General features: G+C 36.8%; 2 protein-coding genes and 2 long non-coding RNA genes across 6 annotated transcripts in view; 2 read left to right on the top strand and 2 right to left on the bottom strand.

Annotated features, from left to right (window-relative positions):
- The window catches only part of LOC140696851 (uncharacterized), a 513,284-nt gene that overhangs the window by 38,783 nt on the left and 450,520 nt on the right, over positions 1-23,981 (bottom strand). The window lies entirely within an intron of this gene.
- LOC140696852 (uncharacterized) overlaps positions 1-23,981 on the top strand; it is a 167,631-nt gene that overhangs the window by 133,055 nt on the left and 10,595 nt on the right. The window lies entirely within an intron of this gene.
- On the bottom strand, positions 9,556-10,532 carry LOC102537959 (olfactory receptor 11H12-like). Its single transcript, XM_006218117.3, has one exon. It carries the CDS (start codon positions 10,506-10,508, stop codon positions 9,561-9,563), a length of 948 nt encoding a protein of 315 aa, XP_006218179.2. The 5' UTR covers positions 10,509-10,532; the 3' UTR covers positions 9,556-9,560.
- Positions 17,953-18,894, top strand: LOC102527033 (olfactory receptor 4K14-like). The gene has a single exon (XM_006218149.4). It carries the CDS (start codon positions 17,956-17,958, stop codon positions 18,892-18,894), a length of 939 nt encoding a protein of 312 aa, XP_006218211.2. The 5' UTR covers positions 17,953-17,955.

Raw genomic sequence — 23,981 nt, 5'->3', positions numbered from 1 at the left:
AATGAGGGTCAGACTACAAAACAACATGATTACTCTTTTAGCTGAAATTTACCCCAACTAGAGTACATGGCCTTCAGTCCTCAGGTGAAATTTATCACATCCTGGGAAGGTACCTCACGATGGTGCTCTCTCTCTATCTTGCCACACAGAACAAAAATAACTACAGTGGCATATATATTATTAAAAGCACTTTGAGATTTGAATTACATTAATTAAAGATCTGTGCATGGACTATTCATTCTCATTACTTTTTCTATCGGTTATCCAGGGTGCCTATGATAAGAGTTCCTTCCAGTTGCCTTGAACTGTAAATGTTTTTTTTCAAGACATGGTTCTTGATATTTTTCCTTCTCCAATTATGCTCTCTCTGTAAGTGACCTGTCAGCTAGTCCCTTGACATAAAAACTATCCATGTGAGATGAAGCCAAATTTTCTCTCCTGAGCTGCGAAGTCTTTTCTGCAACCTGGATTTATCTACCCAATTTCTTACTCAGCATCTCCATTGGCTATGGAAGGTACCTAAAATGCAAGATGCCCATGACTAAAATTTTGGTTCTTCTCACCCCAAACTGGCTGGTCCTTACTTCTGTGCCGTATCATTCAATGGCACCTCCATCACTCAGTTGCTCAGGCCACAACTTTGGCCACAACCTTCCCACCCTTCTCAGTATTCTACATCCAAACTGTCAACAGATCCTTTAGGCCTCATGTTCAAAACATAGCTTTAGAAAATCTGATCATGTCAACTACTTGCTCTCAACCTCCTAACACAACTCCAAATTCCTTACCTCAGTCTATAAGGCCCGTGAGACCTTCCTCCACGTCCTCATTTCCTACCGCTTTTCCCTCTACGGACCCCATCCAGCCGTGCTGATACCTGATACGCCAAGTGTGGATGGTATCAAGGTCTGGAACGCCTGTCACTCCTTCTTGCCAATATTCGTGTGCCTTAATTTCTTACTTCATTCCGTTTTCTGGTAAAAGTCAGAGACTCAGCGAGGCCTTTCTTGATTTAGCCCATCTCTGCTACTCTGTTTCCCAATTCTGCTTTAGTTTTCTACAAAGCACATCACCACCTGGCACTGTATTATATGCGTAGTATGTATTTTCTGTCCCAGCCACCTGAATATAAGAGGACATTACTTTGCTCACTGATGTATTCCCTGAACCTAGGACAGTGTTCAAGATAAAGTAGCAGTGCTCATTAAATATTTATTGTCTCAATCAATGAACATGCCAATTAGGAAAACAATTGCTTCTAGTCAGGGAAAAATGTAAAAAAAAAAATGCAAAGACTGGACTCTACAGTTTGCTAAAAAACAAAAGCAAGGCAACAAGACTTGTATGGGGACACAGCCTCAGTCCAAGTGAACAGCAGGAGATTCATGACAGGAGCCTGCTCGAGACAACCCCATTGAAGCTGCCTTTCTGTCTGAATCACCTCATCTTTCCTTATGTGCCCCTCATCCACTCTGCTTTGTGCTCAGTACTTTCTTGCTGTTGTTAAGTTATAATCATGCCCTAAGGAGGGGTGTGTGTGTGTGTGTGTGTGTGTGCACTTTTTTGCTATCTACTCTCTCAGTCTTTTTCTATATCTGATGGTCTGTATTGTAACATATTTTTATTGAATAACTTTTATAATTCTTTCCTTGTATTTTTAAATAGGTAAGCAAACTGTTTTTGACTTCCCTCTCCTAAAGAAAATGTGTTTATGGTCTGTAACATGTTTTTCCTGTGTGGCTGATCAAAAATGTTCTTCTCTTACTACCTCATATTTTATTCTGCATCATCTTCAGGGTCAGGAAATCTGGTATATGTGACTTGAATAAGTAATGAGATATAGAATAAAGCTGTCATTCCACAGTTTATTCCTGGCCCATGTGGTTCAGCAAACATCTCAATTTAAGAAATATACAGTTATTTTATTTAAATATGTTCACTTATGCTTTTATGGATAAAGTACATATAACCTAACATTTAATTACACAAGTTCTGATACTGGAGGCTATGTTATATAATTGAGATTCTAACCAGTTTCCATTATAAGGGAGCGATTCTAATTTACATTTTCATGTGGAGAAACTACAGCACAGGGTTAGAGGAAAGTGAAAAAGACATTACAAAAAATTCTGAGCTGTGAGTTACCTGAAGTGTTTGCATGAGAATTACAGAATCCAGTAGAAAGGAGACGTCCAAATTTAGGTTTCTCTCTCCTGGAGTATGCAGTCAGCTTCGGTTTCTCGTCTCTCATTTCAGTGGGAGAAAATGTGCAGCAAAGCCAAACACAGTGGTGCTGGCACCCAAGTATCTTAGGTGGCTTCTAAAAGGGGGTGAGTGTTGGAAGACAATATTGTCAAATATAGCAATGATTTGAAGCCCAGAAAATGAGCATATTGCTTAAACAACTTGAAAAGGTGGTTATATGCGGTTGTAAATGGTACTGTGGTCTTTCCTGGTTTGGGAAGAACCAATTACACCCCTATCTGTAAAGGAGAGTATGGAGCAAACACGTTCTGAGCTGTGGCTTTTCTGTCCTCAACATCCCATCTCGGAGAGGGTGCTCCAGAGCGCTCTGTGTGCAGCCAGGCCTTACCACTGAGCTCCTGTTCCCCTCACACTTTGTAATAAATATGCCAAGACTGGGTCTCACCCTCCTGGATTGCCCAGCTTCTCCCAATGGCCTCATCTAAGAGTAACAATGAGAAAGTTTTGGCCACATCTCAGAAAGTATTTCTTTAAGTGAGATTTAAATTGGTCCAGCCTCTTGGGGAAAAGGGAAGATGATGAGGCCTGGGTCTAAGCTGAAGAATAAGTTGGCCTTAAGCTTTGGATCCGAATATTAAGTATAACCAGCAGCATCTGTGTGTATTTTTATAGTAATGAAGCTATATTTTCCCTCCATAGAGATGATACTGGATTTAGGAATGAAAATGTAGGAGTAAAGGGTTCTAGGAAGCCAAAGGATATAAAGACAGGTTAGCTGTTATAAAGAATTTACGAACCACTTCAAAGGCTTTATCTGTTCCCTTCTTTCCATGATTCTACACCAATACCAACCCCAAGTATGCTGTAGTAATGCTGAGATTTTTGGATCTGTAAGAACAGTTACATTCATACTTGACTGTAACCTGTTCCTCTGCTTGTTTTGTGAATTTGTCCTTTCAATCTCACTTTAGCTGGAGGAAAGGAAACATTTAAGTCAACATTATGATCACCATAACTAATAATGTGACTTTAGAATTTTTAAATGAAGGTGATGATCTAATCCTGTTTGATACTGATGTAGATATCTCCATACAGATACAGAGCCTTTCAAAAATTCTGTGTCTCATAATTTAAGAAGAACATGAGCAAACTATGGTGAATTTAGAGAAAGCAGCTTAGAGGGAGTTAGAAGTATCCTTTTCAGATTCTTTTCCATTATAGGTTATTACAAGATATTGAATATAGTTCCTTGTAGGAACTTTACAGTAGGTCCTTGCTGTTTATCTATTTTATACATAGTACTTTGTTATCTGCTAATCCCAAACTCCTAATTTTTCCCCCACCCTCACCCCTTCTCCGTTTGGTAACCATAGCTTGTTTTCTATGTCTGTAAGTCTATTTCTGGTTTGTAAATAAGTTCATTTGTGACTTTTTTAGATCCCACAAATAAGTGATATCATATGATGTTTGTCTTCTCTGTCTGACTTACTTTACTCAATCTGTTAATCTCTAGGTCCATCCATGTTGCTGCAAATGGCATTATTTCATTCTTTTTGTGGCTGAATAATATTCCATTGTGTGTGTGTGTATATATATATATACACACATACACATACATATACACATACATCACATCTTCTTTAGCCAATCATCAGTTGATGGACATTTAGGTTGCTTCCGTGTCTTGGCTATTGTAAATAATGCTATTGACACTGGGGTGCATGTACCTTTTTTGAGTTATAGTTTTTTCTGGATATATGTCCAGAAGTGGGATTGCTTGATCATATGGTAACTCCATTTTTAGTTTTTTTTAAGGAACCTCCATACTGTTCTCCATATTGGCTATGTACCAAACTACATTCTCACCAACAGTGTAGGAGTGTTCCTTTTTCTCCACATCCTCTCCTGCATTTATTATTTGTAGACTTCTTAATGATGGCCATTCTGACTGGTATGAGGTGATACCTCATTGTAGTTTAGTTAGCGATGTTGAACATGTTTTCATGTGCCTGTTGGCCTTCTGTATGTCTTTTTTGGAGTAATGTCTATTTAGATCTTCCACCCATTTTTTGATTGGGTTTTTTTTTATATTAAGCTGTATGAACTGTTTGTATATTTTGGAAATTAATCCCTTGTCAGTCTCTGCAAATATTTTCTCAGAACTGAGATATTTAAATTGGAGAATAAAAGATTCCATTTGAACAGAAGAAGGTTGATCATTTAATAGAGCAATTCAATTTGTCCCATTTATTCTCCAAGGTACAGAATTAAAAATAATAACAGTTAACAGTTATAGGGAGACACACTGTAATTCAATGTGGATAATACCTCTGAAACAGAATCCTATCCAGTAGTGAAATGAACTGCTTTAGAAGAGTAATATCTATCATGGATTTCATCAGAATACTGAAAAGTGGTAGAGGGGATTTAAGCATCAAAAGCAAATTTCAATAGTGAAATTCGATTATATGCATTTAAGATGTATCAAAAAAAAAAAAAAAAAGAAAACCTATCCAGGTAATGTCAGCAACATAAAAAAGTGTAATGGATAATAGTAAGGTTAATGTAAACTTGAGGTTTCATCAACACTGATAAAAAATAAATGGTATTTGTAAGGGTTACTGGGGGACAAAGGGCAAAAAAAGGGAATTCTGGACTGTGGCTTGGTCAACAAAGTCCCAAAGTTATGTCTTGAGACTACAAATAGTCCAACTCTATTAATTGAAGAAATTGTTATCCCCCCCCCCCCAAAATTGTGTGTGGAACCCTTTCACCCTCTGAGCCTAAAATTGAGTGGTTTCTTGGTTTGGGCGAAGGTGGTTCTACAAGGAGTGTGCAGGGTGGGTCAGGGGATTTCAGGGCTGAGTAGGGAAAAACGTCTGTCCCTGAGTTGCAGTAGCATATAGAGTTTTATTTGGTGAGACTCCTTTGACAGATGTGCACGCAGGGAAGTCCCTCACAGCAGGAGACCTTCTAGAGGCTGTAGGCATAGGGGCCACTACTCAGAAAGGAAGGAGAGCTAAGGAACTCCCAGGAGAAAGAAGGGGAACAGAGAGAAGGCTTACTTGTCTAGGTGATGTCACCCTGGGGAGGGTGAGGACTGTGCCAAAGATTTCTGAAGGGCAGCAGTAACTTGGGGTCTTTATTTGGTTCATGGCCAGATGTTGGGCACAGTTTCCTGGGATATGCAAAACAGGCAGGATCTAAATGGCTAAAAACCTGCTTATTTGGACCACATATGAAACAGTTGGATATGTAAAAATTTTGGCCCCTATTGTGCTTTGGAGCTTAAAGAATTCAGCCTGCTGTGGAGAAGTTATAACCTAGCGGCCACTATACAGAAGCCCTCTCTGGCTCATTTATATGACAGGTAGTCTCTGAAACAGATTGTCCGTGATGGCTTTTCACTCTGTGTCCTCTGTTTATCCAGATTTCAGTGTTCCTGCTTCCTTTAAAGCTCCCATTGTGCCACCATAAAAGTAGAGAATATATTAAATTGGTCAACACTAAATGTTTTTACTTTCAAAAGGAGAATTTAGTTTATTTTTATTATTTGGAGGTAATATACTCTTATTTTAGAAAAAATGAATATTACAGAAAAATGTAAGAAGTTAAATTCATCTACAACCTCATTTCTAGTTTACAGTTTAGTCTTCACTCTCTTTCTATATATTTCTGTATCATGCATATATGCAACTTTTAAAAAAATGGAATTATAGTACATGCAGTTTGTCAGTATTTTTGTTTGACATTATGTCATGAGTTTTTTCCCATAGAACTAAATATTCTTTGAAGCATGATTTTTAGTGGGTGGGTGATATTTCTATCCTTCTCTTTGGGGGCACTTTTTATACAATTTTCTGGGAATCTGTGAATTTTTTCTTTAGCAAATTTTTTTTGTTATAAATCATGTTTGTATATTTTAAAGATGTTTGCCATGTTGCCTATTTTAATTTGGTAGCAAGATAAGTTGTCATAGATTTGAGATCACTGGAAGGCAGTAGAGAGTGTAGAGAACGGAGTGTGACTCAAGGAACTGGGGCCAGATCGAAATTTTTCGAGGTACTAGCTGTGCCGGGTGATAAATCACTTAACCTTTATGTAGCTAGATTTTCCATGTGTAATATAAGATCAAAGCTATTCTTCGTACCCACGTAGTACTGTTATTGAGAAAGTCTCATGAGTTAGGGAAATTCTTTGAATTTTTGGAGTTTTGATGAGTTGCAAATATGATTTCAACCTAGCGTCACAGCACTGATAAATAGCACATTGATTTTTTTGCTCCATTTTGCTAAAATAAAGTAAATTTTTTACATCATTCCTTTCATCAAGCAGAATAAATTCATTATGAAATTGCAGTTGTGATTCTAGAAAACATTTTTGTGTATTCTTTCCTCAAACGAGGGGATGCTTTGTGTTGAGAAAACTAGCAGGTATCAGAATTGTTTTTGAATGAATACCTTGTTTTCAAGTGCTTTCTAATATGTCATTACATTGGCATTTGGTTTCTTCATCTATCATTTTTAGTGTGAAAAAATGGGCTTGAACTAAGCATTGGCTTCAGCCTGCCTTTCTGATCGTGTCCTCCAGTGATGTGATGGCCTACAGGTCCCTGCTGAGAGTTATTCCTGCTTGGCTGTCTCTAGCACTAAGATCCTCTTCTGATTAGCCTTGCCTCATTTATTCATCGCAGCCACACTGTGGTGAAAGCGTTATCCTTGGCTCAATGTAGATTAAAACAAAAAAAGAAAGGCCAAATAATTTGCATAAGCTCACACAGTTAGTGCTAGTACTTAGATCTGAAATCATTCGGTCTGATTCCAGAGTGTTGGCCCTTCTCCCCTACAGAAGTAGAAAAGTGTGGGCCCTCTAGTTAGCCTGCCTGGGATCAAACACCATCTCCAATTAAGTAAGTTCCTCCTTGCACCTGTTTCATCCTTAGTGAATTGGAGATGCAGTGATACTGAATTGATCTCTTTGGCTGTCATGAGTAGTTAAATAAAGTCAAGTATGTAAAAGGGTTAGGACAGTGCCTGGCACAAAACAAGTGGCTCAAACGTTAATTATTATTCCTTTTATTATTGATAAGAGCAAACCCCATAGTGGTGAATTGCACCTCTAAAATTTGTTAAACTAAAATCGACTTTTTCTTTTCTTGTAATATTGTTTTCCCATGTGCCCCATGCCTTATTTTCCCTGAAACTTTGAACATATATAATGTTTGTTTTTATAAGTAAATTTTACTTTGTGAGGGAGTTAGATTCAGTGTTTGGTCAGCTTAACGAGAATTTAAAAGCAGCTAATAAAACACCGTAACTGATACTTGAAAGTAAAAAATACCAACTTTCTTTTTTCATTTTCCCTGAGGAAACCGATAACCAGCACAATTATTTTAAAATATTGCCTTGTCGTGTTCTTTTGAAAGTTTAAATGCTCAGAAACAAACAAACAAACAAACACAGTTTTCTAACTGCCATTCTTAACGCTTTTTATCTTTCCACCTCTCACTCTCTCTTTGGAATGCAGTTTGATCTTTAAAAATGTTGTATACAAGTTGTAGTGTTACACTATGGAAAGAGTTGTGCAGCTGTCCTAGTATTTGCGGTTGTAAGAAGAGATCACTGAAAACCAGTGGTTGCACAAATATATTGACTTCTTAACCCATGGTAGGGAGTCTCACATTATGGTAGAAATATTTCCTGCCTTGACTACCTGTTCTTCTTGAGCCCATTCCTTATCTCATCTCAGGAAATTTAAAACTCACATAATCAGGAAAAGGATACAGAGTTAGAAAACATCCTCCCTAAGTGAGAGATTATATGGCACAGATCTGAGAAAGAGCCTGAGATCTTCTCGCATGAAAAGAACAAACAGTTGTCTTACCTGGGATGTCCATTTCAAAACTCACAAATGCATTCCTACCTTTAGAATGGAGTAATTCATCTCTTTGCCAGGAAACTGTCCTAAGGTAAAAACGCTATAGGGGAAATTGTTAAATACATATAATATTCTAACATCCTGAATTTCCAGGGGCAGTTTTGGTTTTGGATTAAATGATGAGTCCTAATTTAGGTTTTCAATTTCTAATTATGGCAAATCTTTATAACGATTTCATTACGGTATTATTATTTGCAATAAAAGAATGGAAATAATGTTCAAAGAAAGAATTGGTAATGGATAGAAGGATGGTCTGATTCCTTGAGTAGTAATTCTTTAAGTGGTCACTATTGTATAGTGGTGACATTCACTTTTCTCCTAATCCCTCTTCTTATGTCTTTCACAAGTCAGATACAAGCTACTGGGAAGGACAGTTCTCCTCCTAGGAAAATATTCACCTCACCACATAAAAATTTACAATCCATGCCATATTACTTGAATGGAGTATTATATTTCCTAAAAATTATTATAAAAACTTGCCACAGTATGGAATAAATTTGACATTATATTACATAAAACATACATACCAGTTAAAATAGTTGTTACAGGGATTGAATTCTGGATCCTTCTTTAAAATTTTCCCTTAATGTTATTTTAATACTGTTTCAGCAAGAAATAACAATGAACTGTCATTTATTTATTTAATTCTTTGAACTTAAGTAATTTATCCCCAAGACCGTTTCCTTCTCCAGTTTTTAGGAGATATTCTACTATGTAAAATCCCATTGCCTGACCAATCAAATTTTTGGTGCTACTTCATTTTTGTGAAACTATTAGTCCTCAGAATACTGCATTTCTGTATTTCAAAGAACACTTTGATTGACGCTGTTCTATAAGGAATTAGAACCTGCCCTTTAGGGGCTTAGAAAGAGGTAGTATATCAAGGAAGTAACATATGTCTGTTTGTTACTAAGCTAGCATACTGCTACTGTCCAACAGAAATTTTGCATGATTGCTTTTAAGGGTTTATTTACTAGGAAAATAATAAAGCCAAATATAATAAGAACCACAATCGCAAAGAATCTGTTTCCTTCTTTTATTTACAACCAGCCAACTAAACAAGAAAAATGACATAATTATAATTTTATTGACTCTGGAACTGTTCATCTAAATTATCAAATAGAATTTAGGAATTTTTTAATCACAGATGAATCCTAAGAACTATCCAAAAAACACCCAAATGTGTACATTTCTTATTTAATATGCAGTCTAAGTGCCAAGAGGAATCCAACATTTCCATTTATCTATATAATCGCAGTAATTTATGATTATAAGTGGCCCCACAGAGCCTTAATTTTGTAGGCTGATAGAAGTTAATATTATTAAATCCACATCTGAAGATTTGGATGATGATATAATTCTGGTTGCTTTTGGTTAGACTATACTGACCTGATAATGGAGGGATCACCTAGTATGTCTTAGATTGTGTTAAAACTCCCCAGAACTTTCCTCAAGGCTGCCTTTATCTCCTTATTCCGTAGGCTATAGATGAGGGGGTTGAAGAGTGGGGTCACCATAGCATAGAACAAAGTTGCAACTTTCTGCATCCCAGGAGAATGTCCGAGTCCTGGGCTCACGTACATCACCATCAGAGAGCCATAGAAGAGGGATACCACAGCCAAATGGGACCCACAGGTAGAGAAGGCCTTCCGTCTCCCAGTGGCTGAAGGCATTCGCAACACTGCTAACAGGACAAGAGTATAGGACCCAAGGACGAAGAGGAAGTTACCAAAGATAACTAATGAGCTTAGAGTGTAGCAAAGCAGTTGGGTTTTTGGAGCAGAGACACAGGCCAATGCAAATAGTGGCCCTGGGTCACACACAACATGGTCAATGATGTTTGGACCACAGAAAGGCATCTGAGAGATGAGAATAATGGGGATCAGGAATGACAGAAATCCACAGACCCAGCAGATAATGACCAGTTTGGTACAGAGATGCCCAGTCATGATATTAGGGTAGTGCAAGGGATGGCAGATAGCAAGGTACCGATCAAAAGCCATGGTGGCCAAAAGTAAGCATTCAGTTGTTCCCAAAGAAAAAAAGAAATAAAATTGGAAGAAACATCCAACAAAGGAGATGGTCTTTTTATCTGAGAGGAGGTTGACCAACATCTTGGGGACTGTAGAAGAGACATACCAGATCTCTAGAAAGGAGAAATTACCCAGGAATATGTACATGGGGATGTGGAGTCGCTGGTCACACCATAACGCACAAACAATAGACCCATTCCCTGTTATGGTCAGAGCATATGTTGTAAGGAAGAGTGAGAAGAGGAGGATCTGAATTTTCCACTCACAAGAAAAACCTAAGAGTATAAATTCTCTTACAAAAGGAAAGCTGGACTCTGGCTCAGAGGTATTCATTGGTTCAGTAACCTGCAAGGTCAAGAGACATGTGTTTATCAGTTAGGACTAGTTTCAAACATGTTCCTGTTTAGGAATGAAGAGAATACTCATTTTTCAAAAGAATCATCACTTAGGAAGAGAACGTAGTCTACTTGTTCTTGGCTGTATACTCTGAGTTTTGGGCACAGTAGGCAACTGGCTGCACAGAAATAAACGTTTGCCTGCTTCTAAATCTCTCCCTTACTAGGATAGAATGTTAAATGTGTTTTGTAAGCTTATTTTTTGGGGGGTGGCAGGGATGATCTATGATAGTTTCTTAACTTAAGATAGCTTAATAAACATACTAGTTTCCTACCCTAAACCCATATTACGGTGCAATAGACTCAGTACAGAAAGTTTTGATTTTTCTATTTACATCTCAGTTAAATATGTTCTTAATATATTATTGAAATATGAAAAAGAAATGAACGTATTTTGTAGTAAGTTGATAATAATCATTTTAAAGCCGATATCTCTGCATTCCTGTTGTTGTTAGCTTAGGCATCATAAAAATGTAATGCTATAAGGTTACTTACCAACAATGACTTTTAATATTGTGATGTTGCAGTGTCTTCTGTAGAGTACAGTGGCCTTAAGATTTCATTAATCTTTCACTTAAACAGAAGTTTGCAAAATAAAAGCCAAATATGGGAGTTTATTTTTTGAAGAATTTTTTTTCCACAAAATTTTGGGATTCATTTTCCTTATATGCTTGTTTAAAATAAAAATCTTCCACGAGATGAAAGACGTCAGATGCTTTCTTTTGTCATAAGTAAACTTCCTTCATCCTACATTCTCATGAAAAAGTTGTCCGGGATCTGCCTTCTTTGAAATTTTGCAGGGATGTGAGTCCTAAAAGTTGTGAGGGTTTATATTTTAGGCACAAACGCAAAATTTTCAAAAGGAATTTTTTCCCATCTATTCTTCACACCAGTGTTCTGAGAAATCGCTGCCAGGCTCAAAAGATGAAGCTATCATGGTTTTGATATTGACCAAATCTCTAAGGGCCTGTTTGATGAATCACTGCCTTCTAACTCCAGCTGGATAGAGAGATTTTTGTACACAAAAATTACGATTGCACTTTCTTTATCACAGGTTCTCCTGGGACTTGGTTTCTGTAGCATTAGGAAAGTTCTTGCCTAAGCCAATGATTCTTTAAAAAGTTAAACTATTGCACATTCTCTGAGGAATCAGTAAAGAGCAGTAACAACTTCTTTGAGGCACTATTATGTATAAGTCACTTGCCCATCTGAAACAGGGACTCCAAAAGGCTTCTAGAAGACAAAGTTTGAAGAGCAATAAGATACAATGTGTCACCAAAAGTTTTGATTTCAACTTTAGGAACATTTCAAATATTATGCATCTGTTGGAGGATACAGAGGTGATATGCTGAGAACCCAATGAGGCAAATATTGAGGTATAGTAGAGTGTAAGGCATTGATGATAAAAATGCGGAGAATTTAGAAATAACTTTTGGAAGGACAGCATGGTAGAATTCTTTAGATATGAAAGAAAAGGGCAAGAAATATCAATATTTCAGTTAATTGACTGAAATACTTCAGAAATAAGTCAGACAGAGAAAGGCAAATACTGTATGATATCACTGGTATGTGGATTCTAAAAATCACACCAAACTAGTGAATATTACAAAACAGAAATAGAATCACAGATACAGAGAACAAACTAGTGGTTACCAGTGGGGAGAGGGAAGGGGGTGGGGCAATGTAGACGCAGGGGATTAAACAAAGCGGTTAGTATGGGATTATATGAAATCGTGTGTGTGTGAAACTCTGAAAATCGTAAAGCAATATAGAATTTAAAGAATCTTTCATTCAATAAAAAACAAAGTGAATATCAAGAATTAAAATTAAAAAATAAAAATAAGAAAGAGTGAGTTTTCCATTCTCTTCAGTTCTATAGTTTTCCTGGGCGTATTCCTCACTGGATTTCAAAGCCAGGTGTTTCAGGGGCTTTTCTCTCCAGGTCAGGATCTGATGTGGAGCTTAAGTCGCTCACTCCACAGGGAAAAGACCCATACTTCTGTAATCCCCTCCAACTGTGGACGCCACAGCTGGGGTATGTTTTTCCCATTGGTGAGGTTTGACTCTCCCACCTGTCTCCATGCTCTCCTTTTATCTTTTGTTGTGGAGGCTCTTCATCTAGATTCCAGGTCCCTTTTTGAGGGAATTATGCCATTAAGTATTGTAGATTTATTGTGCTCATGTGATAAGGTGAGTTTAGGATCTTTGTAAGCCACCATCTTGAACCCTCCTCAGCAATAACTTTTGAAATACAACACCAAAGGCATATTCAATGAAAGAAATCATTGATAAAGTGGACTTTGTGAAAGCTAAAAGCTTCCGTTCTGTGAAGACGCTAGAGAATGAGCATACAAGACACCCTGGGAGAAAATATTTTCAAAAGACATAGCTGATAAAGGATTGTTGTCTAATACACACAAGATGCTCTTAAAACTCAACAGTAAGAAAGCGAGCAACCTAATTAAAAAATGGGCAAAAACCTGAAACAAAAAGCTCACTAAAGAATATATATAGACAGCAAAAAACATAGGAAAAGATGCTTAACATCATATATCATTAGGAAATTAAAATTAAAACAATGATCTATCACTTCACACCTATTACAGTAACTAAATGCAAAACACTGACAACATCAAATGCTGACAAGGACATAGAGCAATACGAACTCTCATTCACTGCTGATGGGAATGCACAGGCAGACAAAAACTCATCAGAGATGTAGAAGACCTGAAACACACTATGAACCAATCAGACATAATTCATCTTTATAGATCACTTTGTCCAAAAACATCAGAATACGCATTCTTTTGAAGTGCACACCGATCATTTACTAAGTAAGGCCATATTCTGGGCCACGATGTAAGTGTCAGTAAAATTTAAAGGATTCAAGTCATACGTAGATATATACATAAATGTTCAAAGCAATTTTATTTATAAGAGCCAAAAACAGGAAACAACTCAGAAGTCCCTCAGCAGATGAATTGTTGAACAAATTGTGGCATATACATACAATGGAATACTACTCAGCAATAAGAAGGAATGCACTACTGGTACGTACAACATGATAAATATCAAAATCAGTATGTTGAGTGAAAGAAGTCACACAACGAAAAGTACACACTACATGACTCAACTTTTATAAAACTCTAGAAAATTCAAACTAATGTAATAGAAAGCAGATTATCAGTCATCTGGGCAGGGAGGCTGTAAGGAGGTTTGGGAAAGGGGAATGATTATCAAGAAATATAAAAGAGCTTTTAGAGGCTGATGGATGTGTTCACTATCTTGACTGTGATGTTTTCATGGTTGAATACATATATGAAAATTCATCAAATTGTACACTTTAAATATATGCAGTTTGTTATATGTTAATCACACTACAATAAAGTTACTTAAAAAATCTAAAAGATCAAAATAAATGTATTTTACTCTAATATCAATGTTCTTTTTAAAAAATCTGGTATCTTAATAAATTTGACAGCCAGTGCATAACTAGCAGGACCTTAAGTACTCATAGATAATACTGAAACAAATTAGCCAACTGACCAAGATCACCTATTTATAGAACATTAGGCATGCAGTAGAGCATGCCATCCATGGCAGGGTTTTCTATTGGTGGTCATATATCACATTGGTCAGAATATGATTTTTATGGCAACTGGAACTAAACGTTAACTGAATCTGATTATTTCGGTCTAGTTGGAGATTAACTGCAGAAGACATCTCCTTAGTACTTACAGGTTAAATGAAAAATAATTAAAAACTTCACTGATGTTTAATGCTTAGTTGCTTTACATGTGATTTTTCTTGTGTCCCTGTTCTGATTTCCAGAATATACAAAAGTTATCACGCTTAATAAAGAAGTCCCCAAGAGATGTCCAATGTGAATTATTTTCATGAGTCTTGTTCTGTCCAAAACAGAGAATAGGAAAATTTCACCCAAGGGATTCCTTCTGGTGGTGAATATATGTCAGGCTGAGGGAGACTTCTTCCGTAGATACTGTCTCTGCTCAGCAGTGGGTGTTATCTCAAGCATCTATCAGAAGAGAAGAGTGAAAAGTAATCTGGTCTTAGAGAAAATCTGTGTCTAGTAAGTTCATATTCTTTGTGACTCTTTTTAAAAACAATAATTTAAAAAATATTTGTATATCTGTTTCATGCGTGGCCTCTGTGCTTGGAGTTATGTGTGGCTTGTTTAGCTTCTGACCTTTAAAGAGATAACTTATGGATTTTCTCCTCCCATTCTATTCCTATTGGAATTTCTATGGTCTTTTTTAACAACCGTGTACACACCACCATGATGCTGTGCCTCAGAGATGCGCCCAGGTCCGCCTTGGGACGTCACAGCTCTGGTTATTAGCAACCTCCAGCTATCTTGGCTAAATGATCCTTGCCATTTTAGAAGATAAAGTATTTTATATCAGAGAGAGTACTGCATACCAAGATAACTTTTAGCATAGAGATAAGTTTAAAAAGTTACATATCCAATGAGAAGTGATATAAAACTCAGTTACTATCGGATTAATAGGATTTAATAGGATTAAAACTCATAACCTGAGAAAAAAGGAAGGCAGCTTTAGGTAGTGGAAGGAAGGTGAACTATCTCTCTGTGTACCTCACCCAGCGTCTATCTCAGGCCATCTATTACATTCTCTAAGTCCAAGTTTCTCTTTGTAAAATTATACATGTTGAGAATCTCACAGTTTTAGTACTATTCTTATCAAAAAAGTTAATGGAAGGACATCACATCTAGATAGGGATGAAAAATATATGTGGCTGCATTTTAATAGTTCAAAAAGAGTAATTCCTAATTTTTCAGTGTCACTAATCCTAAAGTTATCACTGATTTTTTTGGGGTGAAAATTTGCCCTGAGTTACAGAATTTCAAAGATGCTTTAAAAGAATGTGCTACTGCTCTTGTAGGTCTTCTTAAAATATTAAACCCCTCCTAGACAAAAGCAGACATGGAAGGTGAAAAAGTTGTTAAGCTCATGGAAAGCAAGAAGCAAGTCTTGCCCTTGCACCTACATCCTACAGAGTCGCTAAGCATCTGCTTATCACTTTAGAGAAAATATAAGCAGTCAGTGTTTTAAAGAAAGGTGCTGCATGTCTCTTGCTTACAGAAGGTGGCTGGCTGCTCACTGAGATTGTTGCCAGTAAGCTTCGGACTTTAAATTGCATTTTAATGAATTAAGAAGGGAAATAAATATATTTATTAAACATGCACTGAGTACCAGAAAACTTTTGAATGCTTTCTGTGTATTTTCTGACTTAGCAAGTCTATTAGATTGAGTGTTCTCTTTCTACAGACGAGGAAATGGAAACAGAAATAAATTTAGCTCAAGGTCACAGGGTCAACAGTAATCCAGTTAGAGTTCAGACCAGATCTGACTAAAAGTCCATGGTTATTCTACTATTTATCCTAAATACTGGGTTAATGTTAATAGAGTAATTAGTCTACCAGTATCATGAATATTAACAATTTCAAAACTGATGCAAAAATATGAATTGCTATTATTGGCACACTGTTCTCCAGCAATGTACACATTCATCTTTTAGCAAATTCTTGTCTCAAACACAGTTGAAATTCTGCTTTTATTAGCTGTCTTCTATGTTCCTTATTTCAGCAGGTACAAAACTAATTACTGAAAACTAATCCTGGAAAGATTTATCTTGACAAAGAAGAGTTTCAAGGTAAAGATCACACTATTCAAGTTTCTCAGGGGACATAAATCTATTGGGTGCAATATCAAAATATTTTCTTTAGAAATTAAACAAATTTCCATTATGGCGATATGTTTGTACGTTGTGAGAATATTACTAAATGTTCCCCTTTTTACCACAAATGAGTGATTTACCTAATTTCTTTAAGAAATTCTTCTTTCTTTACATCCATTCTCTATGCTTCTGAGTTCTCAGTATAATGGGTGGGAAACTACTGCTCATGAGGAGGCAACAGTTTTCCTTGTTCACCAGCTCTCCTTGGCACCATCCTTGACATTTCAAAGGATAAAAGAAGCTGCAACACCCCCAAAGTAAAACAAAACCAAGGGAAATAAAGGGGGAAGAGAGAGATGCAGTTATCTTTCTACCATTCCAGCTTGAGAGGAATTCTCAATTTACTTAAGGATAAACATAGGCAATATGTTTTTATATTTAGAGTTGAATAACTGGTGATCTCTGAAGTTTTAACTTCACGTTCAGTCAGTACTAACAATCAAAGACATACTTTCCTTACACATCTGTAGCTTATTCTCATTTTAGAAAAGATACATTTTTAATTTTTGGCAGTATTTCAAAACACCCATTGATATAATTGAAGGTAAATATTTTCTATTGATAAGCTTGAGTTATAAGGAGCTTCCATTCGAGTTGATCAAGTCAGAACCTGAGTCTGAGTGACCTTCCCCTTTGGTTAGTCCCTCTCTCACATAATTCTCCACTGACTTTTTTTGGGGGGTGGGGGGTAATGGATTTAGTTTACTAAGTGAATTTCATTTAATTGTAATCCTAACCAATGATAAATTATGTGCCTGATACTGCATTTGAATTATCATGCCATGGTATTTATCACATGGCCTTCTTTTAAAATTTTTAAAAAAAATTTATTATTGTATTATTTAACTATTTTATTTTGGCTAGGAGGAGGTAATTAGATTTATTTATTTTCAAAGGAAGTACTGGAGACTGAATCCAGGGCCTCATGCATGCTAAGCATGCAATCTACAACTTGAGCTATATCCTCCCCCACTATATGGCCTTCAGAAAGGTTGCACCAACATATATTTTAGAGTAATAAAGTAAACGTTTAATTTTATGATGTCTTATAGAAGAGGTTCACCTGAAGCTTGAAGGAATCATATGCTTAATAGAGAGAAAATGTAATTTTGTGCCATGTCCTTTGTTCTGGATTTCAGTATCTGTTTACCATCATTTTCCTAAGTAGATGACTTAAATTTTAGTTATGAAGTTATAACAGCAATTGCTGGTGCCCTACCCAGATTCTCTTCACTGGAGTAGTGGACTGAAGCTAATTTCTAGGTGACACCACAATCTTTTCTCAGCCTTGCATTTTGCTGTTCCCCTTTTTCACTTCCTCCTTGTGAGAGCACCCTTTCAATTAATCACGCATAAGAATCCTATCTTGGAAAGCCAGTTTTAGGCATTTTACTTCTCTTTTGGGCATAATGCCATGATTATTTTGCCAAGATTTGTCTTCCCAATTATACTTTTCACTTACAGGTAAAGATGCTAACTTCAATGAAACTTAAATTTCAATTAGATAGAATTTCAACTGAATTCTAAAAACAAGGTACCCTTTCTCATCCCACTAACTGACAGTCTGTCCTTCTCTCTAGGTTATTTTAGAGGACACGCTGAATAAAATGGCTGAAGGAAATCTGTCTGTAGTGTCAGAATTTGTGCTTCTGGGACTTTGCTGGTCATGGGATATGCAGGTGTTACTCTTATTGATATTTTTTATGCTTTACCTGCTCATTGTATGTGGAAATATTGCCATCATGGTCTTAATCATTATTGACACCCAACTGCATTCCCCCATGTACTTCTTGTTGGCTAATCTGTCCTTTGTTGACATGTGGCTTTCTTCAGTCACCACCCCTAAGATGATTACAGACTTTGTCACGGAGAACAAGACTATTTCCTTTGGAGGCTGCATGTGCCAGATCCTTTTTGTGCATTTTGTTGGAGGAGGTGAGATGGTGCTATTGGTGGTAATGGCCTACGACCGCTACGTGGCCATCTGCAAGCCACTCCACTATTCGACCATCATGAATCTGCAAAAAAGCTTTGGGCTTGTGGCGACTTCCTGGACCATTGGCTTTGTGCATGCCATGAGTCAAATGGTTGTGATTATGCGACTGCCCTTCTGTGGCCCCAGGGAAATTGACAGCTTCTTCTGTGATATACCACTAGTAATCAAGCTTGCCTGCATAGATTCCTATAACTTGGGAATATTAATGAATGCTGACAGTGGGGTACTGGCCATGACCTGCTTTATACTGTTGCTGATATCCTACACATATATTCTTCTCACTGTTCACCAAAGCTCTAAAATTGGTGCTTCCAGGGCCCTCTCTACCTGCACTGCCCACATCACAGTGGTGGTGCTCTTCTTTGGGCCCTGCATCTTCATCTATGTGTGGCCACTCAGCATCACCTGGGTGGACAAATTTCTTGCTGTGTTTTACTCTGTCTTTACACCTCTCCTAAATCCAGCCATTTATACCCTGAGAAATAAAGAGATTAAAAATGCTATAAAGAGATTCAGAAACTACTACGTGCATTCCAAGGGAAATATTTAATGCCCAGAAACCTCACTGTAAGCACTTCAGGTGACAATATATTGACCTATAAAAGAGGTTGAGAATTCTAGGCACTCAGTTTATAGCTACATGTTATGCCTGTCTCCAAGTACAGGAATAGAGTTAATAAAATTTAAGGAATTTCAACATTTATTAATCAACCAGTAGAGCACCATGAAATATTTCCATAAAATTCAAATACTTATAATCCTTCTTTGTGAGGGGATTATCTAATCAGTCTTCCTGTGCCTTTAACCATGTTAAATGAGAAGCTGAATTCATTCTACCAAGTCATACATCCATCCTGATGGGTAGCATCTTAATGAACTTCTCTTGAATTTTCTCCTAACTCCAATTTGAGAGCATTTCTGTGACACTGACTCCTTCTGTCAAATCTTTCACTTAACCTCTTTTCAGGAGAAAACTGAATTATTATTTAACTCTCTATCAAAATAATAATGAAAAGCTGTAGGGGAGAAATAAAGAGAGAATGAAATAACAGTGTACACTACATAGGAATAATAGTGGAGGTCAGAATAACATCAGAGGTTATTCTGTGTTTGGTTTCCATTAACTCTTAAATAAAAGTGTAAAAAAAAGTAAAACCTAATGATATTTCTTTTGTTTATCTCAATCTCAAGGAGTAATATTTATATTTTAAATGATTATTATTAATCATTTGTGTAGAAGTCTTGAAATACAAGCTCCTTAATGGGCTATGCCTTATCTAGTTAATTACTGAAACTTAGTAGTGGTTAATATATAATCAACATTCAACAAATACATTTTAATGTATATATAGAGGCCAATCTTTCCATTCAAATACCCATAATATTTATCAGTCATGGTTTATCCAAGTATAACCTTTATCGTTAAAAACAAATTCCTGAAAATTCAAATTATAAATAAAATTTACTTTAATTTATAATTTAAAATTATAAATTAAGTGAATTAAAATTCACTTGTAAGAATCAACAATGAAATTCCTAAAATAAAAACATGGCACAGATGCAGTTTTTATTTCTCTTACTATGGGAACAAAATACAAAAAAAATATCAGAAAAACAATAATGTATTTATCATCCTTGAATGGCTACTCTAAGCCATTATGTTATACATATTATTTTGAATGCATTTATTATTATTCCCAAATTATGAATAAGAAAATTAGGCCCAGAAATATGAATTAAAGTTCTCAAGATAACACAACCTCGTTTTTTTCCTGCACTTAAGGATTCAAAGATAAATTTATTTTCAAGAGTATTCATTCATTAAATGACACTACCTAACACAATAGAAAATTATTTTCTACAAAGAAAGTGAAAAAGTACAGTATGCAAAGAATAAAACACCAGGGTATCTTCATCAACCTAACAAAATAAAAAAACATATTGGAAATGGCATAATTTGCAAGCTAATTTGATTATGCAGTGTAAATTAGCTTTGTTTTACTTTTGGGGTGTTGCAGCTTTTTTATCCTTCGAAATGTCAAGGATGGTGCCAAGGAGAGCAGGTGAACAAGGAAAACCATTACCTCCTCCTGAGCAGTAGTTTCCCCTCCCCTTATACTGAGAACTCAGAAGCATAGAGAAAGAATGTAAAGAAAGAAGAATTTCTTAAAGAAATCAGGTAAATCACTTATATTGCCTTGTAATATAATTTGCCACAACAAAATCCAAGTATTCCATGCTCTCAACTCAAACATTTTAGTCACTTACACATTTATCAGCAAGGCAAATTCCCCTTAATTCTCACCGGTTTCTTTTATAACCATCCTCACAGATACTAATCTAGAAGAGCTGTAGTTATACACATTCTCTAGCCAAGCTCACATAGCCAGTCATAATTCGTAATTTCCAATTTAATGAAAATATTTTCTGCTCTGGTGGAAGCACTCCTTCTGACCCAGCAGAGCTCAAAATGGTAGGGGTGGGAAGCAAAACTTTGGTGAGTGGGTTATTAGGTATAATGGTGCGAGGATCTAGTACCACTTCTGCATCTTGATTCCAGAATCAGAGAATGAAGATCTCATCTCCCAAAAGACCCATGCAGGAGTCTTCAGTTTGCCATTCCACCATTCTATTAGACCAGCTGTTTATGGGTGATCAAGTATATGTTAAGATCAGTAAATTCCACGGTCATAAGCCCATTGCTACATTTGTTTTACTGTTAAATTTCTTGATCAAATGCAATGTTGCGCAGAATACATGATTGTGGTAAAGTGTTTCTTAACTATATGGATGGTAGTGCAAGCTGAAGTATTATAGTTAGGGAAAAAATGCATTCCAGAATACATGTTTATTCTAGTGAAGTCAAAATTCTACTTCCTCCATGATGGGGTGGTCTCAATATAGTTGACCTGCCTCCAGGTGACTGGCTGATCCCCACAGTAAACTGTGCCATGTTAGTGGCTCAGCCTTAAAGGGGCTTCTGAATACTGATAAACAGAACTTTGTGAGGAATTCCTTGTTGTTTAAAAAAACATGATCTCTGACCTTGGTCATTTTGTACAGAAGCCCATTAAGCAAGCACTGAGGGTGGCTCAAAAAAAAAAAGGTTAGCATGCACAGAACCTGTCATTTGCCTACCTGCTTTCTAAAGCTTCCTCTGTAGTGGATACCCTGTGGTGAGCATTCACATAGGTCACATATATTTTCATAATCTGTGCCCACTGTGAGAGATCTATTCCCAGAATTCTTCCCCAGGAATTCTTACCACCAGACTTCCATTCTATTTACTCTAAGCCCTGACCAACCAACTCACTAGTAACTTTTCATGAATGAATATACATCCATGCTTCTAGCCAAACAAAGCGGACAACCGCATGCACTGCTTGCATTTCTTCCCAAAGGGAGAATTTCTCCTCATCACTGTTTTTCATGGCCGTAATCATAGTACTAACCATAACTAATATTTAACCATAATACTTCACTAAACTGGGGCTGTACAGCTGCAGACTTTCTCTTCTAGTTGTTGCCAACATATCATACAAAACCAGCTGTATAATCGGCCCAAACTGAAAAATTTTAATCCACTGCTTATACAGAATTCTCTATGTATGTACATTGAGGGACAGGAGGCAGTTGGACAGTAGTAGCTGTTGAAGGAATTGAGTCATAAGCTAATTCAACGTTTTAATCTGCTGGACCTGCTAAGCCTGATCTTCTGTGTACCATTTCCCTTGATGATATAATGCAGTTTCTGCATCTCCATTTAATGGCTTGAAGAATGAGACAGCATCCACTTCATGACGGTGTTGAGGGAGGTCATTAGGAAGAAGTGAATACCAGTTTGACCCCCAAAACTGGAACAAGGCAATAGGAGGCTATTTTTCCCCTCCCCTGTCCTTGGCCTGAGTTCCACTTGCCTGCCCTGTGCTGTAAGCTGTCCCAAGGACACAGCCTTGCGTGTAGTAGTGTGGTCTTGAGATCACCTGGACTTAGTGCATGTCTGAGCCCAGCTAAGGCCCCTGTGTAAACTTTTAGGATTTGGTGGGGTGGGTGCAGAAATCTATTCTTCTTACAGCCACCCAAGACAAGCCCTGGGGAGTCAGATCCTTTACTTATTAAACCTGCAGCTACTAACCAAGAGGGGTCTGCCTCTTTCTTCTCTCCCTTCCTCCATGAGTGTAGGGGATAGTTTGATTATGCTTGGAAAGCTCTGAGGAGGTTGTGACCCAGTAGATGGGTAGCTTAGATCACACAATCACTGAGGCCCAAGTTTTGGTATTTAGTAACTACGAGAGCCCACTAGAACACTGACCATTGTACCCTTAGGGATATAATCACACCTTTGAACAAATACTGCCTGAAAAATAGGCTAATTTGATCCAAGGGCAACTCCTAGAAAACCAGCATTAAAAAAAAATGCACATGTATCGGGAAGTTTGGAAGACTGTGTGCATATTTAATTCCCTGTAATTCCCATTCCTTACTAAGCAATAGCCTTAATTTCACAAACTTCACAAATTAAATTATGATTCTGCAACCTACAAAATTAACTTCTGTGACTGATTTCAGCAAGATTATGTCTGTAACTACAATAAACAAGATATTATTTAAGAGCTGCCATAGAATTTTTCTGGTTCTCAGACTGTAACTTGAAATGAACATTTAAAAATCTGAGCTTGTCCTTTCTTTCTGTAAGCATTTAGAAGAATCTACCACATGCCACATTCCCTGTATTTATCATCAGTAACAAACTGGTCAGACGCAATAGTCCCTTGCTCCAGTTGGCACTTTAGTATAATCAACATGACAGTCATGATGCCACTGCTTGCCTGTAGTGGGATGACTAGCATCCTATTTCACATCGGCAGGGAGCTCAGCACTGAGGTCACTCTCAAAGACAAGACCGAGCTAATTTCAAAGCCATGTATTTGAGGGTCTGTTTCCTGGGACCAATTTCTTGTTATAAGTTTCTAAATTAGGAGACAAGAACTATAACCAGTTCTTTTAATACAGTAGTATCATTTAGAGACGGTTAACTAGGTATTGAAGAACTAAAAATAATGCTCATTCTAAAACACTGAGAGATTATTAAAAGAAAAATTCAACTGAAGAAAAAAGTACCAGCTCTGGGGCTGGAGAAATTAAGGAAAGAGTTTGTCATGATTAAAACTTAGAAGCTTAGAGAAGAACCCATGGACTTAAAACTCAGACCCATGAAAAGAGGGCAGTGGATGGTGTTAGTATTTCTGAGAAGGAGCATAACTTTTCTCAGCCACTTTCTGTAAAATACCACCTCATTCTCATGATAAATTAAGGACAGAATTCATAATTTATGTAAAACACAGCATTTTACATATAACAAACAGACATACTATAAAAACTCCCAAAGGCTATCCATTATTGTTAGGATCTAATAAAAAATGTGAATGTTTTCCAAGACCTAAGGGCCCTGCATAATGTGATCTGTGTCTGCTAGTCACATCTCATACCACCCTCCTCCTCAGGACTTCAGTTTCCCCAGGCTATGAATGAAAAAAAAAAAATTCAGATGATACAATCCTATAAACATACAGTACATTCCCAGAGCAAAGTCCTATTTATTATTTAGTATTTAGTTATTTATTTATTGTAGGCAAT

This window comes from Vicugna pacos, chromosome 6, assembly GCF_048564905.1.
Source record: "Vicugna pacos chromosome 6, VicPac4, whole genome shotgun sequence".
Taxonomy (NCBI): domain Eukaryota; kingdom Metazoa; phylum Chordata; class Mammalia; order Artiodactyla; family Camelidae; genus Vicugna; species Vicugna pacos.
Note: the sequence above shows the minus strand (reverse complement) of the source record. Positions and strands in the feature narration are given on the sequence as shown.